General features: G+C 40.3%; 1 protein-coding gene across 2 annotated transcripts in view; it reads right to left on the reverse strand.

Moving 5' to 3' along the window:
- Positions 1-24,960, reverse strand: part of TBC1D5 (TBC1 domain family member 5) — a 589,263-nt gene that overhangs the window by 353,688 nt on the left and 210,615 nt on the right. For both annotated transcript variants that reach the window (XM_068981508.1, XM_068981501.1), the window contains exon 4: positions 5,082-5,213. In XM_068981508.1, coding sequence (XP_068837609.1) covers positions 5,082-5,178 — 97 coding nt within the window. In that variant the 5' untranslated portion in view covers positions 5,179-5,213. The remainder of the gene's footprint in view (positions 1-5,081; positions 5,214-24,960) is intronic.

Consider the following 24,960-nt stretch of genomic DNA (forward strand, 5'->3'; position numbering starts at 1 on the left):
AGAATGTCCAACACCAAGAGTGGATCCTAATGTGAACTACAGAGCAAGGGGCAATGTCGGCTCATCCACTGTCACAGAAGCACCGCTCTGGAGGGAGACACAGGTGAGACAGAGGCTGTGCACATGTGGGAACAGACGCTACGCAGGAAACCTGTACCTTTCTCTGAATTTTGCTGTGAAGCTATAACTCCTCTTTAAAAAAGTCTTTGGAATAATAATAATAAGACTTCAAACCAAAACCTATCCAAACCAACGAGACATAAATTACCGCCGAGAACTAACGAAGGTGCTGAGCTGGTGCGCTGGCTGTCGCTGAACACTGCTCCGCTGAATCACCGGGAAGCCCCGGTCGTCGGTCGTCGCGGCCGCCCGACATGCTGCCCCACGCTGCTGCGACTCCCCACCGCCCTGCGATCCTCTACAGCACCTCGCCTCCCTCCCTCCCTCCCTCCCTCCCGACAGGTTCTGCCCTGCCCTCTCATAACTCCGCCCTCTTTCCACAACAGCAAACTTCTTTCTATTCTCAAATCCATCCATGAATTCTTCCACCATAAACTTCCTTGTCCACTGTCTACCTGTTATGCTCCCCTGACAAAGCAACCATCTGCTTTTCGTTGTGGCTAAGTCCTAGGAACTGAATTCTGCTGGATGCAATCATACACATTTACAAGTTTGTAGCACCTATAAATTATGTTTAAACTCACCTTGGTCCCCAAGGTTATATATTCTTTACTAACTCAATCTAACCTTTTTTACTCACCCCAAATCTTCAAATGCTTCATCTTATCACTCACTATCAGCAAATTACCTCACCCTAAGATATCAAGAAAGATATTAAAATATCAGTGATACTTTTGGACCACACCGAAATACCATTCCTCCATCCTTCCTGCTATTACAGTGAGAGTAAGAACACCCTGCCCCTCTGTACAAACCCATCTCCGCTCTAGACTGCATCCAAAAACCAAGCAGAACCCTGCCAGTCCTGTCCCAGGTACAAGGTCCCCCCTCACCCACCGCCTCCTGTCTGCAGAATAACTGAAATGTCCCAAGTCTCCCGAGTCACAAAAGAGCAGGGTCAAGTAGTTAATGGTTAAGACGACAGAGGCACAGGATCTTTCAGGGTCTGATGAACACTCCTGAGTGGCTTTACAGGTACTGTAACTGCTATCAGAGGGGAAAAGCGAAGCACAGGGTGACCCAGCTGGAGTCAAGACACAGGCTGAGTAATCCTGAATCCATGACTAGCACACTTGTAAGACCTGGACTTAAACAGAGGAGGATTAACACTATAAACTGTATGAGTATCTTTGTGGGCATCAAAGTAATTGTGGCTTACTGTGCCCATATACACAGCCAGGCAACGGAAACTATCAACAAAGAGACGCTACAGACTGTCGGCATCTTCCACGTTAAGAAAAAGGATCTTTGTTCATAATCCCACAGAAATGGAATGATGTCTCAGAGGGGCGATGCGTAAGCAGCATGTTTACAGGTAGTTTATTGTAGGAAGCAGCTCTCTGCAAGGGACCAACCACTCTTGTCACTTTAATAAAGCTATATTTTACCTAACCTCTGGCCTAAGCACACTTTCCAAATATTGTGATTGCATAATATTTTGCCTAACATGTTGGTACTTTACAGATCAAAGAAGAAATGAAGAAGGAGTTGAGAGATCGCCAGACCTCCCTCCCAGCCTCCCCTTCACTAATCTTACCACAGAGACTGAGTGAGGCGGGAGATGAGGCGGCGCCAACAGCCTGCCCACGTGGCGGACGGTGGCGACCCTGGCCTCGGCCGCCCCACTGGCACTTTAAAGCTGGCAGCTGAGCAGAGCCTTCGGGGTTGCTTCTGGGACACTAGCCCACCTTCTCCCTGGGCCCTGGACAGGCAGCCCACATCACACGGCTGTGGATGTTTCAAGTGGCAAGCACCCAAACCTGAGTTCAGTGACACCTCCAGGACCTGGAAAGCCACACTAAAGATGGCAACAGGACCACATCGTTTTCTCGCATCAACTACAGTAAACTGATTTTATTACCCCAATTTATTCACCAATAAAGCCAGGCACCCATTTCCAGCCATGAAATTCTATGATATAATAAACCAAAAGAAGCAGGATATTCCAAATGTCTTAGATATTTTTTAAGTAGGTTACTAAGTATTTGATACAAGAGCCAAAAAGAAAGCTTTGAAATAGATATTACATAAAAAGGTATTACATTAAGTAATTATCTGAATACTATAAAAGCTGTTAAGCAAGAAGGCATATAAAATTAGAGCTAAAAACTCTGGCTATATGTAACAAACTGCAATTCTCAAAAGAGACCTAAAAGAGGAAAATGTTTTCTCATCATGAGTAACATTCCAATCTCCTATAAGCTTGGAAAAAAACTAGTGATTCTGATAATGTTATTTCATTATTAATAATAGGTTAAGTTTCTGTAAATCTTCATATTGTTTTTAGTTTAAAATGATTACTTTTTCATTTAATTAAATCATTAAAAGTTACATGCTAGGACTGAATAATCATGAATAGCTGAAAAAATAAGTTTTTTTATGGTTTAAACTGAATTATAGGTAACTTGTCCATTAGTAATACCCTTTGATCAAAGATCTTGAAATTTAAGATGATAATTTTGGTACATAGCCAAATTCAACAAAGAAAATATCATACTTTCTGTGGTGTTTTCAATTTGAAAGAGAAATTAAGCATTTAAAAGTTTAATTAACATGGAAAATGTGCCCTAAGATTTTGCGTGTACAGAAGTATATGCAAATACTTCTTTTTTTTCTGCCCTCACTCACTTCCCTCAAACATCCATGAAAGTAAACCAATCATATGTAACTTTCTCTCTGTCTTATCTGTTATGTGGCTATTTTTGCTAATCCTTTCCAGAATACGCAGAACCATTTAACTCAGAAATGTAGTATATTTCTGTAAATATAAAAATTCAGGTTTCAGAAATTAAAGACTTACTTGTTTACTTCTGGAATATGCAAAAGGAATGTTTTTCAAGTCAACAAAAAACATGGTTTTTACACGAGAAAACACTGATTAAGTCCAGTGTCTGACTACTTACGAAATGAGTCATCTAGTTGCCACAAATTCCCTTGTGGGAAAAGTGTAAATGGCTTCAAATGTGTGGAGAACCCCATGAAAGACATATATAAAAATAAACCAACACACGAAACAGGTGATGATTTTTCAAGGAAATATGACGACCCCATTAAAATGCAACACACAATGTCCTGCAGAAAGAAAACCTGAGACGAAATAGACGCTTTATAGAAAATATTCCCATATACAATGCACAAAACCCACCACCCTTAGGAACCTTTCTGGCTCTAAAGAACCAGATATTTACATATCTTTCTTCTGCGTGTGCGTGCGCTTATGTGTGTTTTGTGTATATTTTTAACAGTTGACAGCTGTTTTAGAGCATACAGAGATGCCAAGCTGAATGAGGGTCTTGATTACTTCAAGATTAGCTATCTAAAGTTTCTATTCATTTTAAGTGTTGTTAGTTGGAAGAGTCATTAGTCACTTCCTTGTCTCATAGAACATCAGCATACATTTACATTGTTAATGAACATTTGGGGTAAATGAATTAATGGCACTTTTAAACATCAATTCAGTCCTAATAACTTTGTATGTCATAGAAATGTTGGCTAGGATATAAACGAAAAGCCTTTTCAGTAAAGGTAACACCTTATTCCTCCAAACAATAAAGGATAAAATTAATTTAAAATGTTTTCTTAACCAGTTTTAAAAAAATGAACTTCAATATTTAATGAACTAGTCCAGAGAAAAATACACGCTTAAAAAAATGTTTATTCAAAAATAAGCATATAAACCAGAATATTTTGGTGAAAATATTTTATATATTGATAACACAAAAATGTATTCACTTTTAAAATATGCACTTATGGAAGTGACTGCAGAATAATCTGACTTTTTAAATTAAGACTTCTTAAAGGTATGACATTTAAGAAAAAAAGCATCACTAGGGATGACTGTATCATTCTCACCACTAAAATTCTTTAAATGCTGAAACTAAACGCTAACATTTTTTTCATACTATCAAAACCTCAAATAGCAGTCTAAATAGAAGCAAATATAAAAATAAAATCATGAAAACAAGCTGCACACTATTTTCATTAAACACAAGGGGATTTGTATGATGTGGAATGTATTAAAAGATGGACAAAAAAACATATACACACTCCATAAACTCAAGAGCTGTGTACTAAAGAAATAGTTATGTTTAGGAATCAACTTTTTTTAATTCCCAAAACATTACCTACTGCAGACCTTTACATCAATATAGGGGGAAAAAACCTCTATGGAATTATAGAAAACATATGTGAATGACTTTGACTAATTATAATTTCTTAAGATAGATCTTACAATCCTGCTATACGTATGAGTGAAAAATCACAAGTAGTTACTTGAATCATGAATCGACTTCAGCAAATATTTACTTGAAATAAAGATAAAGCTTCAAGAATTGTCACAAATGTACTGTTTCCTTCTAAGATACTATGTTATCGTTAATACTGAGAAAATACTATAAGGCTCCAATACATACACAGTTAATACATTTGTCTAGGGTAGGCCCAAACATAGTTGACCCCTTAATAACTTCCATACATAGATATTTAAAAGAAAAACACAAATTTCAATTATTAAAAAAAAGAGAAGAATCAGGAAAGTCTTCTACCCTATAATAATCTCAACTTCCTGAAAGAAGAAAAATCCCCACAAAAATGAACACCAAAGGTTTAGACATCTTTAAAAGATGTTTGACATAGACCATTTTGTATTTCAAAATTCTTATCCTGAAGTAATGAACTGTTTATGAATTTTTTTAAGAATTAAACATTGGCTACAGCTAGTGTGTCTGGCTACAATTAAAAGTTGACACTCAGTGTCACAGCACTCCGTATCTATCCAGTAAAATGGTCTTAAAAGTTCTCCTCTGCGCCTCATCTAGAGGAAGACATCTAGGGCAGGGCTAGCTGGAGACACTCTGCCAACCTTCCCAGCAGCTCAGCAGTTACCTGCGCAGGAAACTCACCTCCAGGCTTGTCTGAGTAACTCGACAAGGGGTCAGTGCCCACTTCTTGTTCTTCTGGCTGCAGAGGATGTCTAGTTTCAGACAAGGAATGATACATGGTAAGAACTGGACAGTGTCACCGAAAGTGGCCACCTGGAAGATGAAAAATATGGAGAAAAATGATACTCTTTTTCCTGCCTTGACTAGGAATAAATGTAAACCTGAAGTGATTAAGTGAGCATGACAAACATTAACAAGCTTTATGCAGGATCCAGGAACTTTTAATACACACTAGTAGGATATATGGAGAAGGCAATGGCACCCCACTCCAGTACTCTCGCCTGGAAAATCCCATGGACGGAGGAGCCTGGTGGGCTGCAGTCCACGGGGTCGCTAAGAGTCAGACACAACTGAGCGGCTTCACTTTCACTTTTCACTTCCATGCATCAGAGAAGGAAATGGCAACCCACTCCAGTATTCTTGCCTGGAGAATCCCAGGGACGGGGGAGCCTGGTGGGCTGCCGTCTATGGGGTCACACAGAGTCAGACACGACTGAAGCGACTTAGCAGCGGCAGCCATAGGATATATGTAAAGAAGTGAAAAAGTAGCACTAAACTTTCTTTTTAAAAATTACTTTCCAAATCTGAACTCCACTGGTAATCTTTACAGCAACATGCAATTACATATGTCTGCAGTACACTTCTGCACAAAAAGCTGAATTGTAACTTAAACCATTCTCACATTTATAATATCCTTCATTTTGCTGGCAAAATAATACACAAATGAAAACTTTCAAAATATAGAAAATATAGCTAACTAATATAGAAAATATGGCTAATTATTTGTAATTGTACTAGCTGAAAACACCACTGTTAACGTTTCAAGTTTATTATATGTATTCTTTCTTTGTTCTGAACGTTTAAAACACGTATAGTTTTAATGTGATCCACCGTGCTAAGTATCCGATTACATAAATTACCATATCTTCCTTCCCATTAAAAAGTCTCCATCATCACTTCTAGTGGATCCCTCGTATTCTATTACACAGCTGTAACAACTCACGAAAACAGTTCTTTATTAGTAAACAATCAGGATGCTTTCAATTGCCCAACACTATAAACAGCCTCACAATGAATGTCTTCCACTAATATCTCTGTACTGTATCCATGATTATTCCCCTTCACGATAAATTCTTATAAGCATAACTACTGAACCAAAGCATGTATTTTTTAAAAAATAGAACATTTTTTGATAAGTTTTGACAAATTATGATCTAGACAGATCTGAATATAATAGAACAATTCATTTCCCTTGGCCACTCATCAACAGTAGAAATAAGTAATCTCTTGGGGTTTTTTTTGGGGGGGATCAATATGTTAATCAAGTTTTATACTGCATTTGCTTGATAACTAGTAAGATAACTGAAGGCTTCACATGTTTTCTCTGACATTTGTTATTGTTTATGTGGATGGAGTTTATTATCATGATTGCCCTCATGATTTGTAAGCATGCTTTAAATATTAAGCATATTAAACCTTTGTCCTATGCTACATATATTTTTCACAATGTATCTCTATGTTCAAATTATATATAATTCCCTAGACAGAGTAACATCTTTATGAAGCCAAAAATATGTGTATCTTCTTTATGGATTCTGCTCTGGTGTTACACTTACAAAGGCAAGATTATGTAAATAACCAGTTCTGTCTTCTTTTGTTGATTTGAAGGTTTTCCTTCTCAAGTCTGATTCCTATAAATAATTCTAATTTAAACACATTTTTTTTTAGAAATTAAATTGCTTTTGAACTTGTAAGTGACACTACTTGGATTTTTTTAAGTCTATACAGTACAAATGACCTTCCCATATCAACATCTTTCAAAAAACAGACTAAGTTCACTAAATTTCATCCAAACTAATGTAAGTAACAAAATATTTTAAATTTCCAGAGCAGAGGGGACAGGAAGAGGAAACGGGAAATGTTAAATTGGAAAAGAAGGTCCAGCCAAAATGTGTATGTGATCTTACAGGATGAAGTCTCCACTCCTGGAGGAAAATTCCAGAAAAGCTCACGAGCATATAAACCTTTGACCAATCTTTTCCCATCACAAAACCTCCTCTATCCTACTTACTTCATCTCGAAAATGCTCATTTCATAAAATGACTTGAATATTTTCTCATTTTTATCAGAACACTTCAATCACCCAGCTTCACTTTGATTAGATGTCAACAAACCCTATCCCGCTCAGATTATGGTTAAAACAAAAGGAGACGCTTAGGCAAAATCAACACCTGGGAAAGCAGAACTTTTGTTGCCAACACGGTAAAAACTTCTAAAGCCATAAATCCTGAAGCCATAAATCTAAGCAGTTGTCAGTTCTCGCTTCTTCTGTGTACAAATCATCATACATGGAGCACTGACTGAAAGCTAGAGAGTTCCAGGAAAACACCTATTTCTGCTTTACTGACTATGGCACATATCACCACATACTATCACCACATACTGTGGAAAATTCTTCAAGAGTTGGGAATACCAGACCACCTGACCTGCCTCTTGAGAAACCTGTATGCAGGTCAGGAAGCAACAGTTAGAACTGAACATGGAACAACAGACTGGGTTCCAAATAGGAAAAGGAGTACGTCAAGGCTGTATATTGTCACCCTGCTTATTTAACTTATATGCAAAGTACATCATGGAGAAACGCTGGGCTGGATGAAGCACAAGCTGGAATCAAGATTGTTAGGAGAAATATCAATAATCCCAGATATGCAGATGACACCACCCTTATGGTAGAAAGCGAAGAACTAAAGAGCCTCTCGATGAAAGTGAAAGAGGAGAGTGAAAAAGTTGGCTTAAAGCTCAACATTCAGAAAACGAAGATCATGGCATCTTGTCCCATCACTTCATGCCAAAGAGAAGGGGAAACAGCGACAGACTTTACTTTGGGGGGCTCCAAAATCAATGCAGATGGTGATTGCAGCCATGAAATTAAAAGATGCTTACTCCTTGAAAGCAAAGTTATGACCAACCTAGACCACATACTAAAAAGCAGAGACATTACTTTGTCAACAAAGGTCCATCATACTCTAGCTATGGTTTTTCCAGTATTCATGCATGTATGGGAGAGTCGGACTATAAAAAAAGCTGAGCACCAATGAATTGATGCTTCTGAATTGTGGTGTTAGAGAAGACTTTTGAGAGTCCCTTGAACTGCAAGGAGATCCTACCAGTCCATCCTAAAGGAGATCAATCCTGAATATTCATTGGAAGGATTGATATTGAAGCTGAAACTCCAATACTTCGGCCACCTGATGTGAAGAGCTGACTCACTGGAAAACATCCTGATGCTGGGAAAGACTGAAGGTGGGCGAAGGGGAAGACAGAGGATGAGGTGGGTGGATGGCATCATCGACTCAATGGACATGAGTGTGAGGAAGCTCCGGGAGTTGGTGATACACAGGGAGGCCTGGAGTGCTGCAGTTCATGGGGTTGCAGGGAGTCGGGCACGCCTGAGTGACTGGGCTACACAGAAGAAATTCTGGGAAAGATAGGCTAGTGGAGGATCGCGAAATGTAAACAAGCAATTACATTATAGAACAGAGTCTGACACAGTCTACTCATCAAACGAATGAACAGATTTAAAACATAAAGTCCTCTACTATGGAGAAGTCTCACCAAACTCAAGCACCTAATGGGGTCAGGTAAAACTTATTATTAATTCCAGTTAACATTCATTAAGCAATGCATATATGGCAAAAACTGCATTAAACACTTCGTGTATACTCATCATTTTATCTGCTGAACAACTCGATGCCATATCTTCACCCTTGCTTTCATTTCACCAGAGAAAATGAGATGCAGAGAGAGGAAGCAATCTGTTCACAGTCACACAGCTAGTGAGTGTTGGGCCCATCCTCTCTGGTTCGAGGGCTCATCCTCTGCTTCAATAGACCCTTGGTTCTAAGGCCGTGAGACAGACCGACAAGACATCAAACAAGGGAGTGTAAGATGGCGGGTCTGTCAGCTGTTGGGACATCCTTTTCTCTCCTTCAATGTTTTCAAGAAAAGTTAAAAATCCAGAATTGTATGTGAAATCTCTTTACTTGTGTTGGTTGATAATTTTTTAAAAAACTGTGTGGAACTGATTAAACACCTCTCAGACCTGTATTTGGCCATGGATATCTTATAACATAAAATTCATATTCTCCATACATTTTGTCATACTCTTAAAACATGTAAGTTTCAACATTTGAAAATGAGTATCGCAAGTTAACTGCCAGACTTCCTTAAAATTTCTTTAGCATCCTATACTATGTTTTCATATCATTACCCTAGTTTCTCATTTTTATAGTATATATACTTTTCTACTTTTAGACTTCATATACCTAAAATATACAAATAAGGGGATTTTATGTATTTTAAACTCTATGAGAACCAGACAATCAACCAGTAAACTGATATCAAAGTACATTTCAAAAAGACATATTCTACAACATAATGATGCTCAAATATTAGCTCAAGCTATTTAAGGCCTTTTAAACTCTATAGTAAATTTAATTATAAGTCATTTACTCATTTCAGCTTTAATAATAATTCTTTAGAAATTGAAATGTCTGTGGTAACCCCAGTAACCACAATACAAACTTTACCCAATACACCATTGTACAGCCATTCTATAGCATCAGGTATCTACTATATTCTAATTTATTATGCCTACAGATTGAAACTGAGTCACTGAAATGCTTTTACTAAAAGAAACCTGGAAACATGCTGAATAGTAATAATGAACTATTTTTAAGAAATTTGTTGAATAAAAAGTTTGGATAATGCTTTTACTTTTCTTTTAAATACAGATTTAAATAATAATCAAGTTGAAGAGTAACTTATCAAGTTGGCATTGTTTTAGTTTTTGTTACTGTTATTTTAAACACAAAGGGCTATTTTTGCTTTTTATAACATAATAAAAATTACTTTGTTGGCTACTGCTATTGTGATTACCTTATAAAATCACAATATGTTGCCTTCAAATGTGAAGTAATTTTCTTAAGACTTTTCCAACTTGTGTTTTGTGACTATAACAACCAAAAATATACGCAAACTACAAAGCAGGATGGCAAATGATTTTTAAAAAATGTAATCTGCATTTATTTTAAACACTATAATTTTGTACCTGTGAATACCAAACTACAAGAAAATATTTAAGAAGAATTCAAGTGAATTAAGGGTGCTTTTTTTTTTTTTAGTTCAGAATATTTTAAGACAACTACTATAAAAATCAAAGTGGCATAAACATTTTGAAACTCACAATGGACCACTTCATCTTATGCTTGTATACTTGTTATGCCCTAAACTTGTCTACACAGAAGTGAAGTGAAGTGAAGTGAGTGAAAGTCGTTCAGTCGTGTCTGACTCTTTGCGACCCCATGGACTATTCATGGAATTCTCCTGGCCACAATACTGGAGTGGGTTGCCTTTCCCTCCTCCAGGAGATCTTCCCAACCCTGGGATAGACCCCAGGTCTCCCGCATTGCAGGTGGATGGATTCTTCACCAGCCGAGCCACCAGGGAAACCCAAGAATACTGGAGTGGGTAGCCTATCCCTTCTCCAGGGGATCTTCCCGAGCTAGGAATCACCGGGGTCTCCTGCATGGCAGGCGGATTCTTTACCAAAAGCTACATATATATATATATATATATATATATAGAGAGAGAGAGAGAGAGAGAGAGAGAGAGAGAGAAAGAGAGTGAGAGAAATACATAATGACCAAAAGCATGCATCTTAGTAATGACTACTTTAATCCATAACTGATGGATTTCAACTTTCTTAACTAATGTGAAACTGTCTTTAGAATTTCCCTAGCTGACAAAAATGGTAAAGAATTTTTTAAAATAAGGGCAGTCTTATTTTTTCTAATTCAAAAAGCACAGCAAAATACCTTCCAAGACTTGAGAAAGAAGGGATCTCTTCTTTGCTACACTTACAATATAAATAACAGTTAAAGTCCCTGTTTTTCATGAAATCAAAGTTCACAAAACTCAAACTTAGCTGCGCAAGATGGCTTTAGATGCCATTCTGGCCACACAAACTGACACACTAGGCTGAAACTTCCATTTAAAAATCAAAGACTAATCTTAAGGATTGTTGCATTCACTTCATAAATCTGGCTGTTACAATATTAAATCATAAGATAAAAATGATCTGAAAGAAAGGAAGTATCGTTGAAACTGTTAATATTTAATGTGAAAGGGTTGAGTTCACTAAAGCTTGAAAGATAAATTATGTTAATGAAATTTCAAAATAATATATTTTCCATGTAAAGTGAAGTAATAAAAGCAGTCTATAAGTATGAACTTCATATTGTGAGCATCAAAATCACCAAAATAATAGGTTAGTGAATAAAATTTTCACTTTTAAAATGGCATCATAAACAAAACCTCTAGAAAATAGTTTATTCCCTCTGAATCTGAAGTTCTTTGTATTTCAGCTTATATTTATGCTTTTACTCTTTCTAATATAGAGACACAGAATTAGTATTCTGAATCGTGTCTTCTAAAGACATCCATATTCAAAAAAGCTCATATAAGCATACTTCATTCATTTAAATTTTTGACTGATGGCAAACTTAGAAGTCAAACACTGAAATGACAGTAATGTTACTTTACATAAAGATAACTCCTATAAGAAAAGCATATGAAAGAGCTTAAATGAACTATTACCAGAGCACAATTATAAAAGGGGGTGAGGGAAGATACAGCGTGAGTGAGTATCCGTTACAGGCAGCCTGCATTTACCACAATGGGCTTAGAACCTACAATATGACAGCTTGGCTATAAATGCAAGAAACTGATAGAAGCTAAATTTTTGTAATTAGACAGTAATGGAACATTATTTGTAGAATTGACAAAAAAATTTTTATTTAGACATACTGGTCGCCAGATGTAAATCTGATGGTCAGGGAAATGATGTTTTAGTGTCTTAATCATAAGAGAAAGAGGAAGAGAAATGAGAGCAGAAAAAAAGATGAGAAAAAAAGACAAAGGATGAAGTTTCATTTTTAAATTCTGTCACTCTTTAATGTAAGAGTGCTCCACTGGACTTTAAATAAGTTAATTAAGTATTAAAATCAATCATCTGAAAGTCTTAATATTTAATATTGGTTAGATTGTATATCAAAGTAGTTTTATTATTTATTTACTCCAAACCTTTCCAGAATACTTCATCTGACAACAGGGGGTCTGTCTCTCACAAGATAAATCCATTTACGATGCCAAATAAATTATATATAAAAGCATTTGTCTTAATACATGTCATTCAATATTAAAAATCACCCATTGGTAAAATCCTGAAACCCTAATTCATTTTTACCAACCACACAATTGTATTATTCAAGTGCTGCCGATTAAATAGGTATAGGACTACAGTAAGGGTCTACATACTGAGGACAGTGATTGAAAGAAAATTAACACAGATGTAATGCCGGTATTTCCAAGTTACCAGAATAAGACTTTTAGGATAAACGATCCACTGTAGAAATACTAGATTCATGAATGATACACATAATCAGAAACATGCGGAATATATGAAAGGATCACAGGTGGGTTTAAATATTTTATATTACAAAACAGGAATATGTTTGGCTTTCTGATATTCAAATGCCATGAAGTAACTGGAAGGTGGCAGTTACGACCATAAAAACAAGAGAAAACTGAGCATTTATGGACAGCTACAGTGGCCTGACAAAAAGCTCTCCACATGTATGCTCATATGGCTTCAGAGTTCCTTTCAACATGTACTCATGATGCAAAGATTGGGAAAGCTCAGCCTAGTGACCAAAACTCTTGTCATTATAGCCTTCAACTATGTACTGCTCTGTTTTATAGGGATAGACACGATCTCTAGCCATTACACTATTTGGTCAGGCTCTTATAACATCAAGAGAATTATAACCAACAATTGGGAGTTCAGGAAGAATATGGAAAAGAAAAAACAACTGGACAATTACATTAAACTGATGATGAGATTAAGAACAAGGAAAAGAAATAAATGGCCACTCTGCATGAAGCATCAAATCAAATCAAATAATTTAGTCAAAAACAAAAAGACTCCCTCTTTGGTACAAGCCTGGGAAGGCCTAAGGTGTTTGCAGAAGCACACGAGTAATTGTGAGGAGGTCCCCCTAAAAGTCCTGGCGGATCTGACCTTTATTTAGCCCTTAGCTATTAGTAAGTGGTAGAGCTGGAAAATAAATTTTTTTTTAAACTAAAAATAGCATTTTCGATTAATAGTAACTGCAAAAGCATGGGGCGTCCCCAGTGGTTCAGCATTAAGGACTGCAAGTTCAATCCCTGGGTCGGGAGATTCCCTGGAGGAGGGCATGTCAACTATAGTATTCTTGTCTGAAGAACCCCATGGACAGAGAGGAGTCTGGCAGGCTATGGTCCGTACGGTTGCAAAGAGTCAGACATGACTGAAGTGACTTGACAGGCACACATGCACACAATGGCAAAAATTCAGCATTTATCAGGAAGCAGGCACTGTGTAGGCACTTGATCATTTAAACCTCCCACCTCCTTCATGTGTCAGATGCTATTTATTATCCCCTCTGATGACTCGACAGCCACAGAGAGGACAGGGAACTCAACAGTCACACAGCTGTCAGTGGCAAAACTAGGTCAAAGGGTCTAACAATGGCTTAGTGAATGTCCCAAGGAAAATTAAACCAGGATTCACAGGACAAAAAGTTTTATTACTATGTTAACTATAACAGAACTTTGGAGATACTGCAAGTTCAGTTCTAGACTACTACAATACCAAGTATCGCAATTCAGTTCAGTCCAGTCGCTCAGTAATGTCTGACTCTTTGCGACCCCATGAATCGCAGCACGCCAGGCCTCCCTGTCCATTATCATCTCCTGGAGTTCACCCAGACTCACGTCCATTGAGTCAGTGATGCCATCCAGCCATCTTATCCTCTGTCGTCACCTTCTCTCCTGCCCCCAATCCCTCCCAGCATCAGAGTCTTTTCCAGTGAGTCAACTCTTTGCATGAGGTGGCCAAAGTTCTGGAGTTTCAGCTTTAGCATCATTCCTTCCAAAGAAATCCCAGGGTTGATCTCCTTCAGAATGGACTGGTTGGATCTCCTTGCAGCCCAAGGGACTCTCAAGAGTCTTCTCCAATACCACAGTTCAAAAGCATCAGTTCTTTGGCACTCAGCCTTCTTCAGAGTTCAACTCTCACATCCATACACGACCACTGGAAAAAACATAGCCTGGACTAGATGGACCTTAGTCGGCAAAGTAATGTCTCTGCTTTTGAATATACTATCTAGGTTGGTCATAACTTTTCTTCCAAGGAGTAAGTGTCTTTTAATTTCATGGCTGCAATCACCATCCACAGTGATCCTGGAGCCCAAAAAAATTATCTCTGACACTGTTTCCACAGTTTCCCCATCTATTTCCCATGAAGTGATGGGACCGGATGCCATGATCTTCGTTTTCTGAATGTTGAGCTTTAAGCCAACTTTTTCACTCTCCTCTTTCACTTTCATCAAGAGGCTTTTTAGTTCCTCTTCACTTTCTGCCATAAGAGTGGTGTCATCTGCATATCTGAGGTTATTGATATTTCTCCCAGCAATCTTGATTCCAGCTTGTGTTTCCTCCAGTCCAGCATTTCTCATGATGTACTCTGCATAGAAGTTAAATAAGCAGGGTGACAATATACAGCCTTGACGCACTCCTTTTCGTATTTGGAACCAGTCTGTTGTTCCATGTCCACTTCTAACTGTTGCTTCCTGATCTGCATACAGATTTCTCAAGAGGCAGGTCAGGTGGTCTGGTATTCCCATCTCTCAGAATTTTCCACAGTTTATTGTGATCCACACAGTCAAAAGCTTTGGTATAGTCAATAAAGCAGAAATAGATGTTTTTCTGGAACTCTCTTGCTTTTTCTATGATCCAGCGGATGTTGGCAATTTGATCTCTGGTTCCTCTGCCTTTTCTAAAACCAGCTTGAACATCAGGAAGTTCACGGTTCACGTATTGCTGAAGCCTGGCTTGGAGAATTTTGAGCATTACTCATACAAAAATATTTTGGTTTCTCAGTGCACTGAAAAATTATGTTTATGCTATACTGTGGAAAATTCTGAAAGAGATGAGAATACCAGACCACCTGACCTGCCTCTTGAGAAACCTGTATGCAGGTCAGGAAGCAACAGTTAGAACTGGACATGGAACAACAGACTGGTTCCAAATAGGAAAAGGAGTACGTCAAGAGCCTCTTGATGAAAGTGAAAGAGGAAAGTGAAAACGTTGGCTCAAAACTCAACATTCAGAAAACGAAGATCATGGCATCCGGTCCCATCACTTCATGGGAAATAGATTGGGAAACAGTGGAAACAGTGTCAGACTTTATCTTTTTGGGCTCTAAAGTCACTGCAGATGGTGACTGCAGCCATGAAATTAAAAGACACTTACTCCTTGGAAGAAAAGTTATGACCAACCTAGATAGTATATTCAAAAGCAGAGACATTACTTTGTCAACAAAGGTCCATCTAGTCAAGGCTATGGTTTTTCCAGTGGCCATGTATGGATGTGAGAGTTGAACTGTGAGGAAGGCTGAGCGCCGAAGAATTGATGCTTTTGAACTGTGGTGTTGGAGAAGACTCTTGAAAGTCCCTTGGACTGCAAGGAGATACAACCAGTCCATTCTGAAGGAGATCAGCCCTGGGATTTCTTTGGAGAGAAAGATGCTAAAGCTGAAACTCCAGAACTTTGGCCACCTCATGCGAAGAGTTGACTCATTGGAAAAGACTCTGATGCTGAGAGGGATTGGGGGCAGGAGGAGAAGGGGACGACCGAGGATGAGATGGCTGGATGGCATGACTAACTCAACGGACGTGAGTCAGAGTGAACTGTGGGAGATGGTGATGGACAGGGAAGCCTGGCGTGCTGCGACTCATGGGGTCGCAAAGAGTCGGATACCACTGAGCGACTAAACTGCCTGCCTGACTGACTGTATCTTATTAAGTGAGTAATAGTACATCTAAAAAATGCACATACCTTAATTTAAAATACTGTATTACTAAAATACGTTAACCATCAGCTGACAACACAAGGTTCACACAAACCCTCAAATTTCTTGAAAATGCCATTCTCTGCAAAGCATAACAACAAGGAATGCTTTTAACGTAAAGCATTCTAGTTTACATTTCTCCCATACAAGCTTTGCAAAATCTAGAATTAGAAGTGCAATAGTCCCTCTGCAGGTTGGGAAGATCCCCTGGAGAAGAGAACAGCCACCTACTCCAGTATTCTGGCCTGGAGAATTCCAAGGACTGTGTAGTCCAGGGGGTCACAAAGGGTCAGACACAACTGAGCAAGTTTCCCTCACTCACAGACCCTTTACAGTTACAGGTATATATATCTTCCCAAATTCCATGTGAGAATAAATGAACATCCAGTGAAAAAAGCAAACAGCAAGTACACCAGGGATGCAGATATAGTTAATATATGCCTTAGCACAATCATAATTCATGAATAAGTGGCCCTCGGGGCCTTCGGAGTCGCTGTCAAATTGCCGGCGTTTTGCATCATTTACCTCCCCCAGCGCTGTGGCTCCTCTGGCCCCGTCACTGCAGACCTGGTCAGACCACTGAGGTGAGCCAGCAGCTCAGAGCCCCACCTGATCCTCTCTAGCCAGAGCAGCTCCCTCCCCAGGCTTAGTCACAGCCCTGTCCCTTCTGAGGAGGCCTTCCCCACTCACTTCTCTAGACCCTAGGCCTCATCTGAACACCCACCTTCCCTTCTGTGCACCAAGGCAAGAAGTCATCTTCCCTGCTCCTCCACAGCAATACTTCCATCGTGTGACAGAGCTCAGGCGCCAGCAGGACAATATTAAGCCGTAGTGCCAGGAGTTGGAATATAAAGAACTATGTTCTCCCTTTTGGGCTTCCCTGGTAGCTCAACTGGTAAGGAATCTGCCTGCAGTGCGGGAGACCTCGGTTCAACTCCTGGGTCAGGAAGATCCCCTGGAGGAGGAACAGGCGACCTCCTGCACTATTCACGGGTTTCCCTGGTGGCTCAGACGGTAGAGAATCTGCCTGCAGTGCGGGAGACCTGGTTTGCTCCCTGGGTTGGAAGAGCCCCTGGAGGAGGGCAGGGCAGCCCACTCTACTATTCTTGCCTGGAGAATCCCCATGGACAGAGGAGCCTGGCAGGCGACAGTCCCTGGGGTCGCAGAGAGGCAGACATGACTGAGCAGCTAAGAACAGCAGAGCAGAATGTCTTCACTGCACGCGACGGACCAGAGGCACCAGCAAGACAATGTGAAGCAATAAATGCCAAGAGTCAGAATGCGAAGAACCATGTTCTGCCTTTTGCTCAACAGCATTAGTATAGACTTGTCTTAAAGAGAGAAGGTGTGTGACGGGAGACTTCAGGAGACAGTAAACGTTTTTTGTTCACGTTTCTGGCTCCCCTCTGTAGTGTGACCACTCCTAACCCCTAACTGTAGACTTCATCCCTCATTTACTGGGACAACACCCTTGCCTAACTGGTCTCACAGCTTCCACTCCTCCTTGCTGTTGCCAATGCTGTTGATTGTCTTTCCAACAACATTCTAACTGTGTTTGGGCCACATGCTCCTAGAGAGGTACTGGATGGTGGGGGTTGGGGAGGCAGAAAGAAATGGTCTAAGCCGACCACTTCCTGTGCCAGATTGATTAGGATGAGCTGTTCAATGTGAATGGAACTTGTCCAAGGGCTTCCAGAAGTTTTCTCAATTACAAAGATGCATACTCTTAACTGCAGTGCAGTACACAACCTAGATTTACCCTACCTCATAGGTGGTAACAGAATCCTTACTGTATGACCCAACTTCGATTTCCTGTTATTGCCAGACTTCACATCCTAGCATACCTACCTCCTACCATCTATTACCACACAACAGCCAATGTGGTATTTCTGCCAGTGTAAACTGTCTCACAACACACTTATATAAAATCCAAACTCTTGTAAAGAGGCGCTGAATCCAGACTCACGCCGAGCCATTAACCCCACTCTCTCCTCCAGCAGGATGCTCTGCCCCAGAGGGCTTCTCTCTGTTCCTTGAGCGAGAATCCGACTCAGCACCGCTTCCGGTCTCTGCACATCTCCCCTCCCTCTGCTTGGATGCCGTGCCCCTTAGCACTGATATGGGCTCAAATTCAGATCAGCTGATGGCTGTTCCCAGAGCACGCCTAAGCCACTGGCAAGTCTTGTTGGCTCTCCAGTGTGGAATCTGGACCACCATCGCCTGGTTCCAGGTCTCTGCCAGCGCCACACAGACTGTTTCATTTCGTTCAGCAGGGCTCCCTGCTCCACCTGCAGTCCACGAACTTACAGCAGCCTGAGTGTTCCAAGATTCGACTCAGTCCGTGCCTCAGAACTTAGCACTGGCTTCTCATCTCAGTCAGAATAAAATAAAGTATCTTCCCAGGACTCCCCAGGATCTTGCCCCCAGCCACTGCGTTGAGCTTTTCTCCGGAAGCTCCCCTGCACCTGCCACTCTGGCCTTCCGGCCCTTGAGGCCCCCTTACAGTCTCTCGCCTGTGCTGGGCCACTTCCTGCCACTGGGCCTCTGTACCTTCCTCGGTTCCTAAACACTTCCCTCAGGTGTCCATCCTCAGAGATAGCTCTCCCCACACCTTTCCAAGCCCTGCTCAAAAATCACCTTGGGCATCAGGGGACCCGTGACCAGGGGCCACGCTCAGGCCTCCCTCTGTCTTCGCCCAGCACTCAGCTTTTCTTACAGCACATCACTACCTCACACAGCACAAACTTACTTGTATTTTGTTTACTATGCATTCCCCCCATTATAAGTCTATGAATGCAAAGGCTTTACCTATTTTATTCACTTCTGTATCTCCCAATTTTGGAAGGTAACCTTATTTTTTTTCTCAGTAAGGCATTCCTGATGACAGTTTGAAAGAATCCAATAAAGTACAATGAGATAAATCTGAGTCCAAGTTAGTTATTCATTTAAATCAGTTTTTCTGAACTTTTAGCTACATGTGGCACAAAATACATGAAAGAGATAAGAACTAAAGACATCTGAGGCTTCCTGGTGGTCCAGCAGTTAAGAATCCACCTTGCAATGCAGCAGACACTGGTTCTATCCCTGGTCCAGAATGCACCCCCACGCACGAGGCAACTGGGCCCATGTGCCAAAGCTACCGAGCCCATGCTCCACAATCACTGAAGCCCCCACATCCTGCAGCCTGCACTCGGCAGCAGCAGAAGTCAGCACAACAAGCAGCCCTCGCAGGGCGACTAGAGAAAGCCCGCATGCAGCAACAAAGGCCCCGCAATAAACAAACACTTTTTAAAAACATATTTGAGAAGACAGAGCCCATTAAATAAACTAGAAATTAGAAAGATCTCTTTTCACAGCCACACCCCAACCAGGCATCGAACCCCTGCTCCCTGTGTTAGATGTGCAGAGTCTTAACCACTGGACTGCCAGGGAAGCCCTAGGAAAATCTTCTAAGAAGAATTACCTTAAAGAAGCAAGGGCCTGTCCCTTTAGGTGGGAGGCATCCTGAGACCCTGGGCTCTCTCCTGGGAGAACCCAGGGTAGGTGAACACACACTTAGCCTGTGGTGCTGCTCAGGACCTGCTCAGAAACACAGCATGTGAGAAGAGAGCCCAAGTTCCTTGCAGACCCTCGTATGGCCCCTCTCCCCTTTCTTCCTGAAGCCAGGGAAGACCAACGACAGCAAGAAATCTGCATATCTGACGCCAATCTGTGAGCCAAGCCCATTCACGTACTGGAAAAATAACCCTTGTCTTTTTCAGGGCTGAAACCAGGTTAGCTGCTAAACATACTAGTACACTGGATGATAACTGGCCTAACTCCTTGCATTTCAACTGCAAGTGGTTAGATTTTGAGAAATTTCTGAAAAACTAGTGACATGTTACTGATTGTTATGTAACATGCAAGCTAATCCCATAGATAAAAGTACCATGTATAGGCCAGTGATGAGAATATGTCACAAACCTAGGTATGTGATAAACCAATTTAATGAAGTTTCTGACAAAAGTTAACCTCTGGAATTTCTAAGTTTCCTTATATAAATTACAAAGAAAAAAAACAGACTAACATTTCAGTGATAAAAGTAGAATTTGAAAGTGTTTTAGGATAACATCTGGTTTACATTTGACATCAAATAGATTACATCTTGTGGCTAATCACTTAAGTCAATTTTATTAAAAATACACATGCACACAAAGAAGGTTTGGTATACACACAACTCTGTATCTGCTCTTATTTTGAAAGATGGCTTTACTTTCATTTCAATTATCCCAAGTAGCAAATTCTAGCTAAAACATGGCATTTTGTAATGAAAGACAATTCTCTGTTTGTTAATTTCATGTAAGACCTATCTCATGACTAACCTGAGACTTAAACAAGATCACGTGTGGGAAAATATACCAAAGACTGTAGTGCAACCAAGGTTCTTTGTTGTAGTTTACTGACAGTAATATTAAAATACTTTTTAAGATACCACGTGACTGGCCTCTTTTTAATGTTATATTGATACTTCAACTAAATAAAAGTGGTGCGGACTGTAGCTGGGAGGCAAGGAGGGGGCCGCCGGCAGAGGAACACACTGTGCGAGGGCTTCCAGGAGACATCCGTGTGCGCTCCAGGCAGGGGCCCAGGCCGCGGGCTCAGCTTGGGTGATAACCAGCTCGGGAGGCAGGCGGGGCCTCTGTAAGGCAGGGTTACAGACCACACGGTAACCCTAAGGGCCAGAGAAGCTACTGAACAACTTCTGGGAAAGACACGGGACTCGGCCTGCACCTCCCCCATGTTCGCTCTTCTTTTAACTACGCCCACAAACCGCAACCCTCAGAATTTCCAACAAATGGCTTCTCTGCCTGGTGGTTCGTTCCTCACCTTCTTTGCTTATTCAACTGTGACCTAGGCCTCCCAGTTGGTGCTAGTGGCAGAGAACCAGCCTGCCAATGAAGGAGACTAAGAGACCTGGGTTGATCCCTGGGTCGGGAGGGTGCCCTGGAGGAGGGCACAGCAAGGCACTCCAGTATTCCAGCCTGGAGAATCACTGGACAGAGGAGCCTGGCGGGCTATGGTCCAAAGGGTGGCAAAGAGTCAGACATGACTGGAAATTAGCACACATGCATCTGTCCTTAAGCTGCAGCAGTCACCTTCCCCAGCGCCCCTCAGATGCCCATTCACCGTGTATATGACTCACACTAACGTGAACCCTTCCTCAGTGTAACGGTTGTTCACCTCTATCCTCTGTTCTGTCTAAGGATAAAGGATGTGCTCTATCCATCTATACTCCAAAGTGCTCACATATACACACCTGTAAAAATCATTTATTCAATGAGTCCACAAATCCAAGGCATAATTGAGCCTAATTCCCAGATACAAAGATTAGCTGTGTTAGACTTGCCCCCACACACAAGCACACAAATTGGAATTATTTAAAAGAGCCTCAGAGCAGGAACAAATACTGTCTTAAATTATACTGAGCTACAAGAACTGAGCTATGCCCCATACTGTTTCATATGACCTAGAACACTCATGTAACAAACACATATTGAACACCTCCCAGGGGCCAAGTCATTCAGCACTGGTCACCATGGCAAACAGGGGCTGAATAAGCGGGGAACGCGATCCTACACGCTGCCTGGAGAGGCTGCCACTGTGATGCTCTACGTTACAGCAGCGCTGAACCGGGACGCTTCCAACCACAGCCGTGGACATTCTCACACCAGATATCAAGCTACTCAGAATGTTTCCTTTTCCACAAAATCAAAACCCTTTTTGAAATGTCAGCCTTGAACATCATAAAATTGTACAAAGTGATGAGGAACCAAGCTTACAGTGCATATAAGCATGACAGCATATTAGACTGCACTTAATTACCAGTTCAAACAACAACCTGATCTAACCTTTGACAAGTAAAATAAATGTTCTGAATAATTTAACTAAAGCAAACATTTGCTGTTAATGCTGCTAATTATAGTAAGAGCTGAAAAAAGAAGGGAGAGAAAGATGACAAAGGGAAGGAGAGATGGAATTTTTTCCATTAAGCTTGAGATCTGCAACTATTCTTTGAAACATGATTTTTTTTTTCAATGAATTCAATTCACATAAAAGGGCCAACTCAGTTCAGCAAAGCTGCTTTAGAAATACTCAGAGCTGATTAGAGAGCTCATTCTTTCAGCCAGTAAACGTCACAGTGACAGGAAAACCAGGTCCAGATGAATCAGGGTCTAACTGCACCCCTTCATTCAAGTGGCTTGGAGTTCAGTGAGAAGAAAGCTGAGGAAGTAAGCTGCAAACTAAGCATTAATCAATTAATTGAAATAACATAAGATAAAAATACAGATGCCCATTTGAATTTTAGAAAAACAACAAAATAATATTTGGCTCGTGCTTATACTAAATGTATTCTCCATTTACCTGATTGTGCAGCCTATATTTTAGCTGACAACTCTACCAGTAGGTGAGTGGAACATTTATGGGAAAATATGCGGTAAGTTCACTGTAGGAGTTCCAAAATTCAAAGAGACCAAAACTCTCAAAAGGTGAGATTCCAAAAGAACTCACTCTAAGGCAAAAAAGCATTTTTCCAGGGCTGCTCTCTGATTGGTAACGGGCAAGACCAAAATATACCACACAAATAGACACCCCCTAGCCCCACCAGAACTTGATTTCCAATTGTCCTAAGAAAAGGGGCTATAAAGAAATACAATAATAAACAAATGAACAAACTTAACAGAAATCATCAGCTACTAAATAGCAGAAAAATGAAACTTGATGGTTCCTCGCAGGATCTTAGATATCCACATGCTGATGTAACTGTTCCATCTTTACCCAAAAGGTATGTGTACAAATGATTTCGATATGTGTTCTAATACCAAAACCATTCAGATGTCCTTGTAAAAACACTGATACATATGCATAGCTTAAAATGTAAACATAAGACTCTCAAAATCAGAATTAAAATGTTTAGGTTTAACTTTCATGAGAGGGAAAGTTTTAAACACCGACAGAACGAAAGACGGATAAAGAAGAAAGGTCTGAGAATTCCCTGGTGGTATATGGCTAAAACTCTGCACTCCCAGTGAAGAGTGCCTGGGTTCAATCCCTGGTCAGGGAACTAGATTCCACATGCTGCAACTAAGCATTTGCATGCCACAACTAAGAGCGGGTACAGTCAAATAAATTAAATAAATAAACATATTAAAAAAAAAAGAAGAGAGGGCGGATGATACAGACAGAAGACGAGATGGAGCGCTCACATACCATCCTGATGTCCACCGCCGCCACTGAAGCCTTCCGAGACACTGATGCATACTGGGGCTCCCCTGGAGGCTCAGAGAGTGAAGAGCCTGCCTGCGATGTGGGAGACCTGGGTTTGATCCCTGGGTCAGGAAGATCCCCTGGGGAATGGCATGGCAACTCTCTCCACTATTCTTGCCTGGAGAATTCCATGGACAGAATAGCCTGGCGGGCTACAGTCCACGGGGTCACAAAGAGTCAGACACGACTGAGCAACTAACACTCTCACTCTACTTTCAATGCATACTAAAAAACAACACAATTCCATGAACTTCACGCAGAACAAACAAAGGCCTGAGAGGACGCACAAAAGGGTATAATTAACAAAATTGCATGACTACACAAGCAGTAATATGGGTACACAGGAACCACAGAGGGCTATGCAAACTCTGTCCCATCATCAGAGAAATTCACCAGCAGAAACAGACACCTCTTTTTTCTGTGTATACACTTTAGGCAGAAGACGATAGTAGGCTATCTCCAAAATCTCACTGAATATCACAATAAAATGTTTAAAAGTACGCTAAATTAGACACAGTCATTTGAAATTACAATGTCATTTATACTAATGGAGATAAGTAAGATATCTGAAGGCTCTGAAAATTGTTTAAGGCCTGGAAATAGTGTCCTAATTTCTAATGGGAATAAACAGGATCAAGCACATTGTTATTATTACAGAGTAATTTTTTTCCTATAAAAAGAGGCTTTCAAAACCAAATGATCCTTTCCCTCCACAACCCCAAATATACTCACTTTTATGTAAGGACAATTTAACAAAGTTTTCTTTAGCAAAGAAATGTTTTTATGCTATAACTTTTACAATTATAAATATATATTTAAAATTTATAGGAATTTAAATTCAACAAAATCAAGTAAAAGATCAAGATGGCCAATTATTTTTAATACAGTAGGAAAATTCTGCTCAAGTAGTGTAAATTTCTAGGCTTTTACTAATTAGTTAAGTAAAGCCACTACTTACTTAGATGTGGTAAACTGAATCTAAGTGGTCAAATCAGTAAACTTACATAGTTTGATTATAAACTATACCTGTACAGTCTACTGCTTTCCTCATATTTCAGAAACTAATACTTTGCTTTATAATATGGATTATTCATATGTATAATATGGAACAACAGACTGGTCCCAAATAGGAAAAGGAATATGTCAAGGCTGTATATAGTCACCCTGCTTATATACTATATGTAGAGTGCATCATGAGAAACGCTGGGCGGGAAGAAGCACAAGCTGGAATCAAGATTGCCGGGAGAAATATCAATAACCTCAGATATGCAGATGACACCATCCTTATGGCAGAAAGTGAAGACGAGCTAAAAAGCCTCTTGATGAGAGTGAAAGAGGAGAGCGAAAAAGTTGGCTTAAACTTAACATTCAGAAAACTAAGATCACGGCATCCGGTCCCATCACTCCATGGCAAATCAATGGGGGAAACAATGGAAACAGTGACAGACTGTATTTTCTTGGGCTCCAAAATCACTGCAGATGGTGACTGCAGTCATGAAATTAAATGATGCTTACTCCTTGGAA

The sequence above is a fragment of the Capricornis sumatraensis genome, chromosome 1, assembly GCF_032405125.1.
Source record: "Capricornis sumatraensis isolate serow.1 chromosome 1, serow.2, whole genome shotgun sequence".
Taxonomy (NCBI): domain Eukaryota; kingdom Metazoa; phylum Chordata; class Mammalia; order Artiodactyla; family Bovidae; genus Capricornis; species Capricornis sumatraensis.